At 51.7% G+C, this 16,637-nt stretch overlaps 5 protein-coding genes across 5 annotated transcripts; 2 read left to right on the top strand and 3 right to left on the bottom strand.

The window, feature by feature from the left end:
- Positions 1 to 1,047: 1,047 nt before the first annotated feature.
- On the top strand, positions 1,048 to 2,603 carry BJX68DRAFT_257454 (uncharacterized protein; the record flags this gene model as incomplete). Its single annotated transcript, XM_071043345.1, has 8 exons — positions 1,048 to 1,071; positions 1,131 to 1,266; positions 1,311 to 1,489; positions 1,529 to 1,571; positions 1,620 to 1,687; positions 1,735 to 2,117; positions 2,173 to 2,240; positions 2,308 to 2,603. 8 exons carry the CDS (start codon positions 1,048 to 1,050, stop codon positions 2,601 to 2,603), a joined length of 1,197 nt encoding a protein of 398 aa, XP_070895597.1.
- Positions 2,604 to 3,011: 408 nt separating this feature from the next.
- On the bottom strand, positions 3,012 to 4,308 carry BJX68DRAFT_243962 (uncharacterized protein). Its single transcript, XM_071041229.1, has one exon. It carries the CDS (start codon positions 4,073 to 4,075, stop codon positions 3,203 to 3,205), a length of 873 nt encoding a protein of 290 aa, XP_070895598.1. The 5' UTR covers positions 4,076 to 4,308; the 3' UTR covers positions 3,012 to 3,202.
- A 1,113-nt stretch (positions 4,309 to 5,421) lies between these two features.
- On the bottom strand, positions 5,422 to 7,487 carry BJX68DRAFT_243964 (uncharacterized protein). The gene is made up of 4 exons (XM_071041230.1): positions 7,006 to 7,487; positions 6,612 to 6,932; positions 6,432 to 6,540; positions 5,422 to 6,333 (listed from the first exon to the last, which is right to left on the bottom strand). The coding sequence occupies exons 1-4, from the start codon at positions 7,401 to 7,403 to the stop codon at positions 5,737 to 5,739; spliced, it is 1,425 nt and encodes a 474-aa protein (XP_070895599.1). The 5' UTR covers positions 7,404 to 7,487; the 3' UTR covers positions 5,422 to 5,736.
- A 4,353-nt stretch (positions 7,488 to 11,840) lies between these two features.
- On the top strand, positions 11,841 to 14,002 carry BJX68DRAFT_278038 (flavin-containing monooxygenase). Its single transcript, XM_071048451.1, has 2 exons — positions 11,841 to 12,318; positions 12,397 to 14,002. Exons 1-2 carry the CDS (start codon positions 11,980 to 11,982, stop codon positions 13,969 to 13,971), a joined length of 1,914 nt encoding a protein of 637 aa, XP_070895600.1. The 5' UTR covers positions 11,841 to 11,979; the 3' UTR covers positions 13,972 to 14,002.
- A 908-nt stretch (positions 14,003 to 14,910) lies between these two features.
- On the bottom strand, positions 14,911 to 16,492 carry BJX68DRAFT_278041 (zinc-binding alcohol dehydrogenase family protein; the record flags this gene model as incomplete). The annotated part of the gene is made up of 4 exons (XM_071048452.1): positions 16,163 to 16,492; positions 16,048 to 16,088; positions 15,529 to 15,992; positions 14,911 to 15,452 (listed from the first exon to the last, which is right to left on the bottom strand). Exons 1-4 carry the CDS (start codon positions 16,406 to 16,408, stop codon positions 14,911 to 14,913), a joined length of 1,293 nt encoding a protein of 430 aa, XP_070895601.1. The 5' UTR covers positions 16,409 to 16,492.
- Positions 16,493 to 16,637: the final 145 nt, after the last annotated feature.

Below are 16,637 nucleotides of genomic sequence, written 5' to 3' on the forward strand. Positions count from 1 at the left end.
GTAGGTTACACGTTCAAAAGGATGCCTAGCTACGTCGGAGGACCTCTGCAGTGGGTGGCAATGGATGTCAATGTAGATTGTCTGACCGTTCCCCACGTTTGCGAGCACGTGACATGCGGTCCAGCCTCTGGCGACAGCCTCAGCTCGGTTTGAACCTGGACTTGCCTTGAACCCCTCAACAGCGAACCTCTCACTTCCATCATGCATCTTGTGGCTCGAGTGTACTTTTGGATCCCTTTGACTTTCAGACGGCTTGTCTGGTTCTTTCAACCCATTTAGGGCCAACAATCTCCCCTGGCGCCGTTCCAGAGTGGCCCGTGGGATGTGCACCCCACAGCGGCGATCACATCCGAGTCTTTGTTCTCGACAGCCACCGAACCTGACAGAGGTTGCCAAGAGGGACGAGCCATCCCTGACGCTTTATCTGTCTAATCATCTCTGGGCTGGTCATCTCGATAGGTACCCTGGATCAACGTGGAATGTGATGGCCATTCGGGCCCGAGCGTCCAGGAGATGGAGGGCACCCACTTTTGGTGGCGCATAACGGGTGTGAAAGCCGGGTTGGGCCAGATTGAGATCTGGAGACTCCGGTACTCAAATGCAGCCCCAAGTCAGCGACACGAGCTAGGGTCCCCTTTTTCGGGGGGTCGATGATTCATCACACGCTGCGGCAATTGGTTATCGGCGATGATCGCGAGGCAACTGCAAGTTCGAGGCGAGACTCCCAGAAGCCGGGGCTGGATTTCGTACCGAATACCTCGTGCAGGAGTTGATCTATCATTGGCGAGCGTTTTATCTCCGCCTCAAAACTCGTCGCAGGGCTCCCCGGGAGAGCTCATTTTGAGGATGCGTCCGAGCGCCCACGCTATTCATCCGCTGGAACTTGGCTGGTAGACAATGAGGAAAATCGGGACTGTCAGATGCACGGACAAAACCTGGAACTCAATGGGATGAGTTTAATTTTCTGATCGTCGCACAGTCTCATAAACCGGGGAGATTCCCTCATGTCCGTGCTGTCCCTGCTCCATTGTCTAGCAACTGACAGCAATGGATGGGCTGCCATCATGTACGGTGCGCTCATTCGAGGTCCGCTCAATATACGTACATTGCAGGGGTACTGACTCGCGCAGCTGCTCTGCCTGAATCAGGCCATTGGGTCCTCTTCGTGTTCGCTCAGTGACCTTGACTGCATCTGCACCAATGTGCAGCTCACCACGGAGGTCCAGACCTGTGTATTACAGAACTGCAGCGTCAAGGATAATCTACGTGAGGCTCTTGTATCCCCGTGGCAGCCCGAGCTAACAGACCAGGATCGACGCGCCTTCTTTACGAGACGTGCGACTACCCTGTCATGGACGATAACTCGGTCTTTCCCGCGGTGACGATTGCCGGTGCTATTTTCTCGACCATCGCCGTCGCTCTCCGAATCGCCGGTCGGCTCCTGGGATCCCGCCTGGGACTTGACGATGCTGTTATTGTTCTTTCGCTAGTGAGTGCATGCGCGGGCGAAACGGGCGTCCGCTAACAGAACCAGGTCGCCGCGCTCGCCATGTCGGTCGTTGGTCTCCTCCGTACGTCTACAAGAACACCCGAGTTTTGTCCCCATGCTGATTCAGTAGTCGGCCCCCTTGGGCTAGGCAAAGATATTTGGTTCGTCCCGTTCGACAACATCACCAAGATCCTCCTGGTAGGTCCATGCTTTCGTCGCCTTGCGCTGGCCGGCTAACAAAACAGCTATACTTTTGCATCGAAGTCCTTTATATTTCATCGATAGCCCTCTCCAAGATTTCCATGCTCCTTCTCTTCCTCCGCCTGTTCCCTGACCAGACCTTTCGCCGCGCCACCTACTTCGTCCTCGCTGTCGCTTTCTGCTGGGGAGTCCGGACAGTTTTGGCTATAATCTTTTCCTGCAAACCGATCAGTCATTTCTGGCACATGTGGGATGGCGAACACCAGGGAAAGTGCCTGTCGCATGTCCACATCGTGTGGGCGCATTCCATTATAAACATCGCCCTCGACGTCGTGGTCATTGGCCTCCCGGTGTCGTCCCTCGCCAAAATGAACCTCCCCTTGGGCAAGAAGATTCGTGTCTGCTCCATGTTCACGGCTGGGATTGTGTTCGTCCCCCCGAGTTTGATCCCATACAGCAAAGGCTAATCTAATCGCTGGCAGCGTCACGGCCCTCACCATCTACCGCTTTACCATGTCCCTCGACCAGGAAATGGGGGGTAGTGCCACAAGTACATTCCGCTCCACTCACTTCCTAACTACCCATCTATTCTCGCACCCCGACTAACATCGATCCAGAAACCTTCATCTGGCTAGGCACCTGGTCCGTCCTCGAAGTCTACCTCTCCATCATCTCCGTCTGTATGCCCGGCATCCGCGCCTTCTTCAACTACAGCTACCGCCGCCTGCACTCGAGGTGCTCCAAATACAGCTCGTTGTCGCGCTCGCCGGCCGCGAGCGACGGGAGTAGCAACCCCGGGCCGAACGAGTTCATTCCCGCGCCCGGTGAGGTCACCTCGGGGATGTTTCAGTCGGCGAATCGTGAGCAGGGCGAGTTTATTCGGTTGCAGGAAATTCATAGTGCCAATACTTAGGCGGTGGTGGGTGTGATGATGGGTATTCAAGATTTGCCGGTATGTTATAGGCGGCTACGGAACACCATGTGGTTAAACCTGTGGAAGACTCAGCCGAGCGATACACCATGAGGGGGAATTCGACAGGAAGTGCAGACTTCGCAAAAACAATGACCGCTGGCGTGGTGGCAAGGTAAGCAGTGAACTTTAATCCCTCTTGCTGCTACTTCATGCTAATACGTTAGCTGCTAAGCGTAAATCTAGGGAGAGGATACCTGGCCAAGAGTGTGAACCGCAGCTAGTATCACTGCGGACACTATGTATATCCAACAGAGCATATGGGTTTAGATTATATAGGTGTAATTATAATAGAACTAATTACTCGTCTTTACTTTATAAAGCCTAGTAGCTTTAATATAGGGTTATATATTACGTAGCTTATTAAGTAGGTATTATAACTATTTAGTTAGTATAAATATGTAAGCTTTGACTAAGTTGAATATAGCTCAACCATAAGTGACAATGATAAAAAGACAATTAACTTCGACCTGAGTGCATCATCAGATATTGATGATACATATCTGGTAGCAGCTAGGCTAAGTGCATCCGACTGGATGAGTCTAATACTCATCATTATCGCCCAGACCTCCCAATTCCCCGACAGGCATACCCTCGCAGAGCTCGAAGCTGTCGTTGTTGCTCCCGGATTCAGATGACCATGTGATCTTAACATCCTTGTATGGATTGTTGGGCTCCGAGGAACCATCCTCTGCCCACAGGATGGAGAACCTCTGCGACAAATCACTGAAGTCGAAAAGCTTGGTTTCGCCCGTACTGACAGCCAGAAACCCGCCGATGATGTCGAGGGGCCTCCTTGTGGAATCCCCACCAACCCACTGGATCTTCAGCTTGTCTTTGGCTATTATCGGGATCTTCGCGGACGGGCGGAGCCTGCTGTTTTGAACCGTGACGATGAACCGCGATCGCTTGTGCTGCGAAAGGGTGATGAGACCGCCGTCGTTGTACCAATACACATTTGGGAAGCCACGTCGTCGCACATAAAAGCTGTAGCCTGACAGCCAGTCTTCGCCATCCAATGGGAAGTCCATTTTGGGGGTAGGGATGGTCCATCCGGACGCGTCACCACGGAGTGTATTAATCGGGCCCATGTGGACGATTTTTATCTTACCCATCACGTCGGCAAACGCCGGGATTTTGTCGGCGACCTCGGGGGCATTGCCGGAGACGACGAAGTTCAGGCGTGCTGGCATCGAGGCGTCCACGCAATCATACGTCCACAGTTGCGGAGACACTCGGGTTAGATCCTTGATGCTTTCCGATGTGTTAAGGCGGGGGATAGTGAAACTTCTGTTTGTGTCCAGTATGCGGAAAAAAGTGTCTGCTGTGTTTCTATCGGCGGAGACGACAATGTAATGCCATTGGTCTGCTGACTGGCCGGTTTGCTTCACCCAGAGGTAGTTGTAATAGACCATCTTGAGATTGTCGCAGGGTGGGAAGAAGCACGCGTAACGGACTGTAAGGGGAGAGGATAGCCAAGTGTTTGTTGAGCGATGAGACTATGACGCGGAAGCCTGCGGAATAGATCTGGACTGGAAACAATAGCTTGGTTGCATGTGCGAAAATCCGCAACTTTATAGTTGGTCTCAGCTAGCATGAGCCTGCCCTGAACTGAGGAGCTCAATCGGCAATGATACCCAATGTTGACCCAGTACTTCCCCATCTGAATACACATGCATTCGGTACTTCCTCCAGTGATTAATATGTGGCGAGCTGAAGGGGATGAGCAGGGGTTGATATCGTATGGCTAGCCCTGGATGAAAGGAACAACTAGCGGTGGTCGGACTTTTAGTTGAAACTGCTTGCCTACCAATGCCCTGACCAGGAGTAATTGGAAACTGCATCCGCCCCGCGTCCGGCATAAGTAGACTTTTGTCGTCGTTCTAGCCCAGAATGGTTATTCTGTTCTCTGTTGTAGTACTTGCATTTACAAAGTGGGGAATTTTCGTAGTAGCTGTTTACAACCCAACTGTGGCTGCCTGGACATCAAAAAACGCCGACTCACATACATAAGGTCTTTTTATTATGGCTGGCTGAACACTTACGATTATTTTTATACTGCAACATCCGTGGCACCTATTTTAATAATATAGTAGGCCCTTTGCTGGTTTTAAGAATTCCATAAATGAGATTGAGGACACAACGAGCAAGGGAGCTCGCTCGTATGATGCTGATGCTGTTTACTACTGCCGGTCAGTGCCTTTCACCTGGCGATTTTGGCAGGATCTGGCCAGCTGCAAGAGACACGCTAGTCTTACCAGCTCAATCCGGATACACTGCGCCACTAAGATAGGAGGGGAAATTAGTACATGCAGCACACAAAGGCGGGGTATAAATTTGTCCAGTTAGACAATGGCGATGTGCCAAGTGTCCACCCACCCCAGCTCAACTTGGCGTGTGTTTTCAGCCAGCCCATTTACTTGCATACATCCCCAATCAATAACTACATAGAAATCCACCAATAGTAAGACCGGTGAGCAGGGCTCCAACTGCACATCGCTGAACAGTCGTGGTTAGCGGCAGGGATATGAACAAGCCTCCTGAGACCCCTCATGGTCAATGCCAGGCCCAGCTGACAAAAGTTATCTTTCCTGCGGCTGGCTGAGCGTACGGGATGGTGGCAAATGTTGTGAGAGTTGCCACGGCCTGGGTAAAAGTGTACAGGAGGCTGCGATCAGGCAGTTTGTAAGCCTAAAATGTACCTGGTACGGGAATTACAGCCAATTCTCAGCTCAGGTTTCTCCAACCTTTTCAAGCTTTCCTTTCAGATCTACTGTATTCAATTGGGTAGGGTTTCTGTTAAATCTGGAAAAGGCCCGGGGACAGCGATGGCTCCTGATGCTCGTAAATCAACGGCTCAATCAATGTGCCCGCGCGAGGTGACGAAAGCAAATCTCTAACATTTGGCGAAACAACGAGACCGACTGGTCCAGGTCAAGAGGCCCGTCCTCATCGACGTCATAGTAATTCCTAGCATCGCACAATGTACGATAAAAGTGAGAGACTTTCGACTACCACACACAAGAGACACGGCTAGCGCTTCAAAGATTGAACGCTATAGAGTAAGGCAACCATCTCAGATGCGGCCGCCTGGAATATGCCGGCCCGGGCCATCAGACTCGCTACCGAAAGGGGGAATCCCTACACTGCCACCATCACCCTCTCCGTCACTCTCAAAAGGGTTGTTTGGATCATATCCCTCGTCGGGCCATCCCCCAAGCTGGGCTACGATCCAATCCTTATCTTTCCCGTTTGTAACAGCATCAACGATAACGTCCACGATCTTCCTCAAGTCATCCTTGTCAAGTTTGTTCACCCCCTGCTTTGTCGTCCAGCCTATCATCTGAGCATACACATCTTCGATCCCGGCATCCGTGAGGTCCTCCACCAAGAAACTGGAAAGTTCAGACCCAATTTGCCCAATGCCAATGCCAGCAATGGCGAAAACCTCCCCCATCAGCAGATTGTAGACACTAACCCCCGTCAATTGCTTCCGCATTCTGGGGTCGCTGATGGTCTCTGCTATGGCGCTTTTCACGTATGGAGCAGCCAAGGCAGCGATGGAAGACCCAAGTGCAGCCCCTATCGGTCCGCCTAGAGTCGCACCTGCAATTGAAGCGCCTAGGACGATAGTTGAATAGGTGCATTCCGCCGCAGCGCGCTTGGCCTCGTCCTGGAAAAAGTTTTTATCAGCAACCATTTCGAAATTGGGTCGCAAGAATATAAGGGGTAGGAGGAGAAAGGAGGAACGATTGGACAAGTCATACGCACCGGGTCACCCTTAATCCAATCAATTAGAGCAATCTCATACCCAACAACTGGAATTTTTTCCAAAAAACGCGCAAGTTCGCCTCGCAGGTCAAGGAAGGGGTACTCAACCCTGTATGAGAACAGAGGTACATGTTAATTGGTATAGGGAAAACCAGAAATAAATCAACCAATCGAACTTACGGATCGTTAATCGTCAGGTTTCCATTGTCATCCACAATAATATCCTGGTAGAGAGGATAGGTATCCCACCTATAATATCCATCCTCTTGCAGGAGGTGAGTAGAAAAAAAGAGCTCACTTGTCACTTTCCATTGATCGCATGTCATATAAAAAGTACCGTCTCTCTTAGGCTTGAGATGTCCATCATCGTTTTCGTAGTGGTCACCCAGAGGCAGCTCCTGATAATGGAGGAGGCCGTCCCATCCCAAGACCAAGCCCTTAAGGACTGGACTATCGGGGTCGCAACTGAACTTCACCATTCTCTTGCGAACGTCATTGGAACTGTTCGCACTATTAGTGACCATGATGTGACAAACGCAAGGAGGGATAGCAGGGGTCCGCCTGGGTAACCTACGGGGCCTCGAATTTCAAATATGCGTCGGTGTTGTCGAAAATGAAATCAAGACAGATGGCTGACTCCTTTCCGCCCAGGCTATCAATCGCTGTGCCAACTAAAAGGGACTTTCCTTTAAGCTGTAGCGATCCTGGCTTGAACTGGTCGCACAACTTATCCAGAACCAAGCCTGGGATTCCCAGTATCACAAAGCGGCCCTTTTCTTCAGAATAGGTTAATTTGTCGTCAAGACGAATAGTACTCTCTTCCCTGTAAATGCCATCCGTGTCTTTGCAGATAGCGGAGAGGAAGGTGTCTCGCGTGGAGGGGTCAGTATAGATGCGGACGTTCTTGGAAGTGAGACTGAAATACATGGCGGCGGTTTTGAGGCCTGGATAGAGATAGATTGGAGAGAACATCTAATTACTGGAGCAGCCATGGGTGCCCCTTTGTAGCTCTAATTCCGCGAGTGACTGTCTGTTCAGCTGGTTTGTGGATTTTTCCACACGAAGCGTAGCTGAGGCCAACGGAGAATCCATCGCGAGGCCATCATCTACTCCAGCGCAACTTACAAGTATCCACCAGCTATCGGGCAGCTATGCAGAAGGGGAACTCCGGCCGAAACAGCGGAAATGCGTCGTATCCAACCAAAGCATACAACTGGAGGGGCTGGCTGACTGGTGGCTTTAATGTGAGGTCCAGATTGGTAGTCAATCTTGAACTCGCAGCGTTCCCGGATGCTATTGGCTTGTTGCTCCAGTAGAAGTGCAGCCTAGATTAGCCTATCTTGTATTAGTTGAGTTTTTCAGCCAATGGACCCTCCAGAGATATGGGCCCACTCTCCTAATATAGTAAGTTCTTCAGTCCCCACCCCACTGGGTGTCTCAGGGCTCAGGGCGCAGGACTCAGCCGAGACGACACTTGCCTGTTCTAGTAATGGTGTCTATCTCTCCACACATTCCATATGTTGATATGAACATGTCGGCCTGGACAAAAAATTCCCTGACCGATTTTGTATCTATTGCCGTCTAGAGCTAGAAATCATCTTTTGTTGCCAGTGCATTATTCCTTCTGGATGACTCTGAGATTGCTTGCTAACAGACACTCCGTTCCGTCCACGCACTGAGCGTCACTCCACAACCCAGAGCCACTCTATCAGTAAAAAGCGGCACCATGTCGGGCCGAACGCATGCAAAGGGTTGGTGCAAGTCAATACGTTGGTCCAAAAGTCTGATAGATCTAATATGTATACTTCTGTCCGTTCGATAGGCGATGGATGGTATGTAGTGGAGGGAAGTTAATGCCCCCACACTTTCTCACTCCCCCCACCTGGGAATAGTTATTCAGGTTCTTGGGCTTTTCAATGGGATGAGAATCTAATGACACGTCCAATATCTATTATATTACATTCTATCGGTCCACAGAGAAAATCTGATATGATTCGACACTCGGAACCTAAGCAAATACTTCCAAACAGTGATTCTCCCCAATGTCTATCCTCCTCACCGTTCATCCTTGATATAGCGGTGCAGCTTGCAGCAAGGGAACAGGTCTTTGAAGCCCTCTAGCAAAGTCTGCTAGGGATTCAGTACACCATTCCAAACTGATATAATCGGGGTTTCTTCAAGGTTCCAGCGCACATTGCAGTACATTCCCAATGCATTCATAGTCCGGAACGTCTCCTACACCTCTCACCAAAGTAACATGTGTTTCCGGTGTAACTGCGCCTGACGCTACATATCACCAGTACCGTGACGTCGGGCAATGAGTGCGAGGTCACCAATCCCAGCATCCCGGGGGGGGGTGTGGGGGGGGGTCATATGGCTGATGCGGTGATCCCACGATCGTCTGACTGTATGAGTTGGATGGTCGTACTGGTTCTTTATTTACAACAACAAACCAGGATGACTTCCCCTTTGGGTTATTACCAAGCATCAACCCGGTCACGGCGCTGATCTGCAACTGACTGCGCAGTCCGTGCAACGCGCTGGATGAGGTTATTGCTGCTGGGAGGCAGCTGCTATTGCGAACGAGTTTAAAGGGCAGGAGGCGGCGGATATTTAGAATAAGTTGCTAACTTAAGGCTAGCTTGGCTTTAGGTAATTAAATAGCGATCCTGTTTTACAGGATGAACAAAAACAATTAGTTAGGATTCTCTAGTACTTGGGATTTAGTTTATGAAGCCCTTCCTTTCCATCCATGTCTTCTTGCTAGTATACTAGTAGTCACTGTAATTATAGTATAATGATGGCTATGGTAAGTTCATACCCTAACCCCTCGCCTAGGCAAGATATAGCGCTTCTGCCAACAGGAAGCGCGTGCCAGTTCCAATGTTATTTCTACGTCTCTGACCTCGAGACAATGTGTCCTAGATCGGGTGATCAGGTGATCGCGAGATAATGTGCGTAGTCTAGTAATGGTGGAAATAAAGGTGCGCGGGAAGGATATAAGCTTAATAGATTAAGCCCCGTAGTGGTAAATTTAATTAATTTTAGAAGTTACTCTACCTAGGCTCCCCAATCAGCTGGAAAAAGAGAATCTAGTAGATGGGTGTGGAGATCACCCTCCTTAAGATTAATAGTGGTGGATACCACCAACAAGGCATTCAAAGTAGCATGGGAGTGAGGTAGGGGAGGCGGTTACCATGACCATCTAGTGGGCTCCCAATATTCCAAGAAAGACTTGGCGGCCGCTGGGTCCCCGTCAGCCCAACGCTATGCTGCGGCGTTTACAAGGCGATACTCGTACCACATCACTTCTCACACTCTGTGTGCCACCGCGCGCCAGACTCCTTGACCCGCTGGTCGCCGAGATTATTTCAAAAGGGTTCATTCCCTTCGTGTTCCGTCATCGGCTCGCCCGGGATACTACACATCCAAACTCAAAGGATTCGATACGCTGAACATAGATGTACTATATAACCTATGTAACATGGCTCGGCATGTGCTTTGCTCTGCCTATATAATCTACGGACTCACATGTATATATAACCATTAATGTGTAACATACATCCAAGGCTCCCGATGGGGCGCGTCGTCTTGGTAACGTTTCAATTTCATGCCGTAGGGTTCTCGAGTTAGGCTCATAGATCTTAGTCAGTTCGACTCGCCTCGTCTACTCTTTCGACCCGGAACGGACGGCCGATAAAGGCGACGGTTGTGCAGGGCATGGGATTAGTATGTTTTACCCCTCTTGCCAATATTTCCATCCTTGTTGTGCATGTGGAAATGCGCAAGGTTGAACATACACAGCGTTTCGCGTATCCTACTCTACCAACGTCTGACAGAGCGCCCTACGGCTCCAGGAGAGAACTCAGCCATGACCAAAGAAGATGGGTGCATTCAGACGTGTGTAAGAGGGATGAAGCTATCTAGTTAGGGAATCGCTAGATATAGCTAGATGGCATGAAAGAAGACATGTGTGCTAGAACCTGCCGTGGAAGTCATAAGCGGGGCTTCCAACAACATCTTCACCGGTGGGCGATCCGAGAATCGTTGCCCTAAGAGAGGCTAGGCGAGCCTTTCCCACGCCTACTACTTTTATGCATGGATCCTGTCGGTGATATCTCGTTCCCTTAATCAATCGATATCCAGCATATCAGCACGTTCCTCAACCCCCTCTGAAAACACCCGAACATCCTTGGTAGAGGGTAAATGTCCAGATAGTAGCGCCGAGAGGGCTGGACATGCGCAGAAAGTGTCCATTAATCAGGAACTGAACCGGAGTATGGATACTTTGCCTATAGTATGCTCGCCATCACTCATGTTTCCACCAGCTCAATTCTATAGCGTCTGGGTATACTCAGGCAAAGCCCTCGATGATTTGTCTGATCGACCGTGCAGATAGCTATACTCTAAATTATGAACATACTCGAATCTGCGGCGGAATGCCCTGTCGAGCTAGAGTGATTGTGAGAACCGGATAGTGTCGCAGTTGACTTGTACGCGGGCGATGATCGCATGCTATGTTTATATCACTGTTATTGCTGTGTGGGGAATAAATACTATAGAGGCTAAGGTAGTAGGCCAACCTTGAATCGGCACCCCGAATGTTTTTGTTCCGCGTGTCGAATTTATTCGGCGGCCGCGAGGGCATCCAGCATCGGCATCGAGTGCGGTATCTATTGCTGCCGAGAAAAGAAAAAGAAAGCCGTCGGGCGGATTCCAGGCACGGGGCTCATTGGAGCCCTGAAGTGGTATTTTAATAAGGATGGAAAATCATGGGGAATCGACCATGCTTGCTTTTTTTCCGCGGCGTCGATGCTTGTTTTCTGGTTTTGGAGATGTTGCGCATTTGCCACTGGTGTGAAATATATATAGCCCCGACCTACGCAGAATTATAGAGATGCCCTGTTGAGATCGACGAGAATGGAACGTTAATCGCCTACCTGACTCTTTGGTCTTTAGTCTCTTCAAATGCTTGTGCAGTCTCTTTCTAATGGGCCTGCAGAACAGTAGAATACTTGCGCTTGACACTTGGGACACGGGCACCTCCATGACTCTACCTTACATCGATGTACAGCCAATTCCTCAGCAAGTAGGTTGGAGTAGGATAAATGACGAAACATACGCGCAAGATGGCAAAGCGTAAATCTCCAAGATAAGCCTGCGATCGCAATCGCTGATAAAGATAAGAAACTAAATTGAAAAATACGCGCTGCGGAATCGTGTATTTCCCGGGGGGGTGCAAAACGTGCACCATCGCGGCCCACAATGTCGTGCTCCCAGACACATTCCTCACCCTCGCGACCACGCACGCGAAACAAGGTGTCTTGTCTGGACTTGTCTTGAGTCAACTTTACTCCAACACTTGGACGAATCAACTATCTCTGTGAAAGACAAAGCAGACACACAAATCACATCATGGGATTCCCCGCATTGGTCCATTACCTGTTGCTGATAAAAGGGGACTACGGGCCGAGCTCCAAGGGGAAGGAGCACAGCTCGCAGATCGCAACAACAAAGAGTGATAGCCCGAGTACTACTGCTAGACACGATGGCAGCAGCAGCAGTCAAAGCACCGATCGTGTCAGAGATTCCTATCCTCAATGGACATGGAACTGGAATTGGTCATGGACATACGGCGGAGGTACCGGTGCCGCCAGCACAAGCACAAGAAACATCACCAGAATCAGTACCGTCAGCACCGCCGACGGCAACAGGAGAAGTGAAGCAACGACCGGCCTTTCAACTCGAGGAACACCCAATTGACCAAGTGCGCCCGATAAAAGTCGGCGTCATCGGCGCCGGGTTGTCGGGCATCACAGCGGGTGTTTTGTTGCCCGCGAAGCTTCCTGGACTGGATTTGCGTATCTATGATAAGAATGCGGATGTGGTACGTCGCTCCCCTGCTCACTCCCAACTCCGCACTGTTTCCGAGATGGATGGGAGAATGGAAGACTGACCAGTACAGGGCGGAACGTGGTTCGAAAACACATACCCGGGCGTGCGCTGCGACATCCCCGCCCACGTGTACCAGTCCAACTTCGAGCCGAACACTCGATGGACCGAGGAGTTTGCGCAGGGCGCCGAGATCCGCGACTACTGGCAGGGGATTGCGCGCAAGTACGACGTGTACAAGTATATCCGCGCACAGCACAAGGTTGAGCGCGCGGAGTGGGTAAGCGAGAAGGGGAAGTGGAAGGTTACTGTCCGCGATTTGAAGGCAGACAAGATCTACGAGGAGGAGCTGGATGTGGTGCTGAATGCGATTGGGCACTTTAACGCGTGGAAGCTGCCTGATTATCCGGGGATACACGACTTCAAGGGTCCGCTGTTCCACTCGTCGAATTGGGATCACTCCGTGGATCTAAAGGACAAGCGCGTCGCGCTTATTGGGAATGGAGCCTCGGGCTTACAAGTTCTCCCCTCTATCCAGCCCATCGCCGCGCACGTCGACCACTACGCGCGAAACCGCACCTGGATCGCCGACTCGTTCGGGACCGTCGGCGTCCGCCGCCTCGAACCAAACCTCATCCCACGGGAAACAATCGAGTCCTTCAACGACGCAGACACATACCTCGCGTACCGGAAGAAGATCGAAAGCGGATACTTTTCGCGCTTCGGCGCAATCTTCCGCGGGAGTGAAGAGAACACAGGGCTCCGCGAGAAATGGAGCGAGCTTATGCTGCGACGCGTTACGGGGAAGCCAGAGCTCGCGGAGAAGATCATCCCAGATTTTCCTCCGAATTGTCGACGGCCGACGCCGGGGCCGGGGTACCTTGAGGCGCTGTGTCAGGAGAATGTCGAGTATATCCAGACGCATATTGAGCGGTTTACGGAAAAGAGTATCGTCACGAAGGACGGGGTAGAAAGGGAGGTTGATATAGTCATCTGCTCCACAGGCGCAAACGTCGACCACGCGCCTCCCTTCCCAATTATATCCGGCGACTTGAATCTTCAAAGCGCCTGGAGACACGACGGGCACTTCGGGTTCCCTTATAACTACCTCGGCGTCGCGACACCGGGATTCCCAAACCTCCTCTGGATCGGCGGGCCAAACGCAACAGGCCACAGCGGGAGCGTTCCAAACAGCATCGAGAACCAGATTACATACATCGCCAAGATCCTGCGCAAGCTACGCAGCCACGGGATAAAATCCCTCGTCCCGAGCAAGGCGGCAACGGACGATTTCCTCGAGTACTCCGACGCGTTCTTCCCGCGGACCGTCTGGACGGAGCACTGTAGCTCTTGGTACAACGGTGGCAGACCGGGTGCGCGGATCCATGGGCTTTTCCCGGCGTCGGCGGCTGCGTTGAATTATCTACGACGGGATCCGCGCTGGGAGGATTGGGAGTATGAGTATACGAATCCGAGTGGGAATCGGTTTGGGTTTATTGGGAATGGGTGGACGGCGAGGGAGATTCGGGCGCAGGAGAAAGAGGGTACTGGTGGAGCTGAGGGCGAGACGATTGATCTCACGCCGCATCTCAAGAGGCCCGATCAGATTGATTTGAGGACGTATCTGGAGACGTGGGCGGATGTTTAGCTGGGTTGGTTATCTTCTTAGATCAGTCTATTGGCCTAGATCGCATTCACTCAAAGCTATACAAAGAAAATATTAGCTTCTACATGGTACATGGAGTCCCCTCTCGAGAGAGCATGATGCTTCACTCTTTAGTACACACTCTTATAGTGTAATTTAAGCCAGCGTAATGCTTATTCTCTTAGGAAGGATTCCAGAAGGTCCCAAGTCCATTCAGATGCGATTGGGAAGTATATTTGGTGCTCCGAACGAAACCTTGGTTACCTCTCTGGAACCCAATATCGTCTCCAAATGGCACCATGCTGTGACGTGCGCGCCCGGGCCAATGATCGCCTGTAGATCGTGCAGGGGGATGCCGATTGTTCCGACAAGAGCTTGGGGAGGTGTCAGAATATCTCTGGCTCTGCCCTCAACGGATTACATTGTTACTAAGCAGGGCGAGGAGCCAAGCTACCCCTCCTTGTTGGAGTTGGGCCCGACGAAAAGTCGTAGGGTGGAGGGGTATCCAATCCTCGATGGCGACATTGGAGGCAGGGTGTTGCATCATCTCCTGACCGGGTTGCCGAATTGACGTGCTTGGCCCGCAGACAAGTAGTAATAATCTTGAACTAGGGCTTGATATGCTGAATCTCGCATATCTGATTGATAATCAAATCAGGGACCTCCCAAAGGCGTTGGAGCTTGACAAGGACATGGGCAGACGAGAGGCAGGCTTAGGTTTGTGCTCTTCCTGGCAAGGCTGCATCTTTCAGCGGATGAAATTCTCTTACTTTGGAAACTGATGTCGTCTCGAAGCTGGGTCGAGGCATTCTAATCGGGGTTACTAGATAGAAACCGTTAACGTAGTAACTCATTTTCTATACTCAACCCCAACGCCACATCTATATCATATCATTATCATAAGCAATCAAAGCAGATTCTTCAAAAAACCACATCCAACATCTACTCCAAAGAAAGCACAATCCTCTTCCCACTCGCCTCCCCCCGTCTCAGCACCTCCAACGCCCCATTAACCCCCTCCAATCCCCCCTCAGCCCTAACAATCTCCGGCAGTTCCAGCGTCCCACTCTCCAACAACGCCTCCAACCAAAGCACCATCGCCTCGCCCACCTCAGGCGACGAATGAAACAGCTTAATCGGAACTGTATGATACACAACCCTCTCATCGCGCTCCTCCGCCTTCGGTAACCCCGTCAGACCCAGGAGATGCGCATGCGACCCGTCCGGGCGAATCTCCGGGTTCAGCGCGGATTGCAAGAGCGTCGACGTCTCGCGGCCGACGATGTCGATTGCGTACCGGAGGTTGTTGCCAGTGACGCCGCGGATGATTTCCAGCGCCCGCGACGTGTCGTGCCGGTCGATGAGGATGTCGGCGCCGGCAGCGTGCAGTTTCGCCCCGTGCCGGGCTATGTCGGCAACGCAGATGGTTTTTAGCCCGGCGAGGCGCGCGACTTGTAGGGTTAGGAGGCCGGTTGTTGTTGATGCTGTTGGGGTTGGTTAGTTTCTGCGAGTTCCGGGGGAGGGAGGAATGGCGAGAGGGAAATGGCGAGAGGGACGTACCACCCCAAATAGCAATCCAGTCTCCAGCCTTGGGCCTCTCAATCTCCTCCCTCGACGCAAAGCACTCGTCACGCACATCAGCCGGTATCGTCCCCGGCTCAACCTTCCCCAGCACCTCGACCAGATTCGGCCCGGGACATTGCTGTATGTCCCGAAAATCCACCCCAAACGAAACACCCAGCGCTAAGATCGCCGCAACAAACGCAACCCCCACAGACGCAGCCGCATGCGCGCAACTACTCGCGGGGATCTTCGCAGCATTGAAGTGCGTCGCGACGGCGTACTCTTGGAACGCGGCTTTCCGGATGTCCCGGTAGTCTGTCGAGGGGACCAGGACGAGGTCGCCTTTTCGGAGGCGCGAGGTTGAACCTGACCCCCCTGTGGTTTCGGGGGCTTGCACGATTACCCCGGCGAGGTCGCGCCCGTTTACCCATGGCAAGCTGGGGATGCCGAAGTTGAATGCTCTACTACAGTTAGTAATTGCTGCCGGGGTAAAGCAACAGGGTGTGAGTCACGTACGGGCCCTTCCAGTCTATCGGGTTCAGGCCGATCGCGGTTACCTGCAGAGGGTGTTAGATCAGATAAGATGGATTTTTGGATGCTGGTCCGAGCTCGGGCTGGGGTATCTACATACCTTGATCAGGATTTCATCCTTGTGAAGCAGGGTCGGTATGGCATGATCGGTCACCAGGGCGTAGGGCTGCTGGGCGGCGTGTAGGAGTAACGCTCGTTGCGTCGGACTTGGCGTGTTGACCGTTTGAACTGTTCGGGATGCAACCCGGGTATTTTCTCGCTGCTCGATGAGGAGCTCTTCGTGGTAGATAGCCGGGCGCTTCTCGTCCAGCGTCGTTGTCGTTGTGAGAGTTGTGATTGTAGTCATCTTCACTGCTGAATCTCTAGGATGTGTGTGTCTGCATGTGAGAATGGACAAGAGATGAAAGTATTTACAGTCGGTACATTAGTCATGAATCAGCCTTGGACATTGGCGTCAACGATCCTTCGACCCTCGGTGGATTTCTGATGGAGCCAAACTCGCGGGCAAATTGTTGCGTGCATGTCTCCATCTCAAACGCCAGGCCAATCTCCAATCTCGCGCGACTCGGGGGGTA

This window comes from Aspergillus pseudodeflectus, assembly GCF_044049435.1.
Source record: "Aspergillus pseudodeflectus strain CBS 756.74 chromosome Unknown BJX68scaffold_46, whole genome shotgun sequence".
Classification (NCBI taxonomy): domain Eukaryota; kingdom Fungi; phylum Ascomycota; class Eurotiomycetes; order Eurotiales; family Aspergillaceae; genus Aspergillus; species Aspergillus pseudodeflectus.

Bases quoted from the DNA above. Each gene is read 5' to 3' on its own strand.
- BJX68DRAFT_243962 (XM_071041229.1), bottom strand. From the start codon at position 4,075: ATGGTCTATTACAACTACCTCTGGGTGAAGCAAACCGGCCAGTCAGCA.
- BJX68DRAFT_243964 (XM_071041230.1), bottom strand. From the start codon at position 7,403: ATGTTCTCTCCAATCTATCTCTATCCAGGCCTCAAAACCGCCGCCATG. The intron at 6,541-6,611 runs GTAAGTTCGATT...GTTCTCATACAG, and splicing joins AACCTGACGATTAACGATCC to GGTTGAGTACCCCTTCCTTG. The intron at 6,334-6,431 runs GTGCGTATGACT...AACTTTTTCCAG, and splicing joins ATTGGATTAAGGGTGACCCG to GACGAGGCCAAGCGCGCTGC.
- BJX68DRAFT_278038 (XM_071048451.1), top strand. From the start codon at position 11,980: ATGGCAGCAGCAGCAGTCAAAGCACCGATCGTGTCAGAGATTCCTATC. The intron at 12,319-12,396 runs GTACGTCGCTCC...TGACCAGTACAG, and splicing joins ATGATAAGAATGCGGATGTG to GGCGGAACGTGGTTCGAAAA.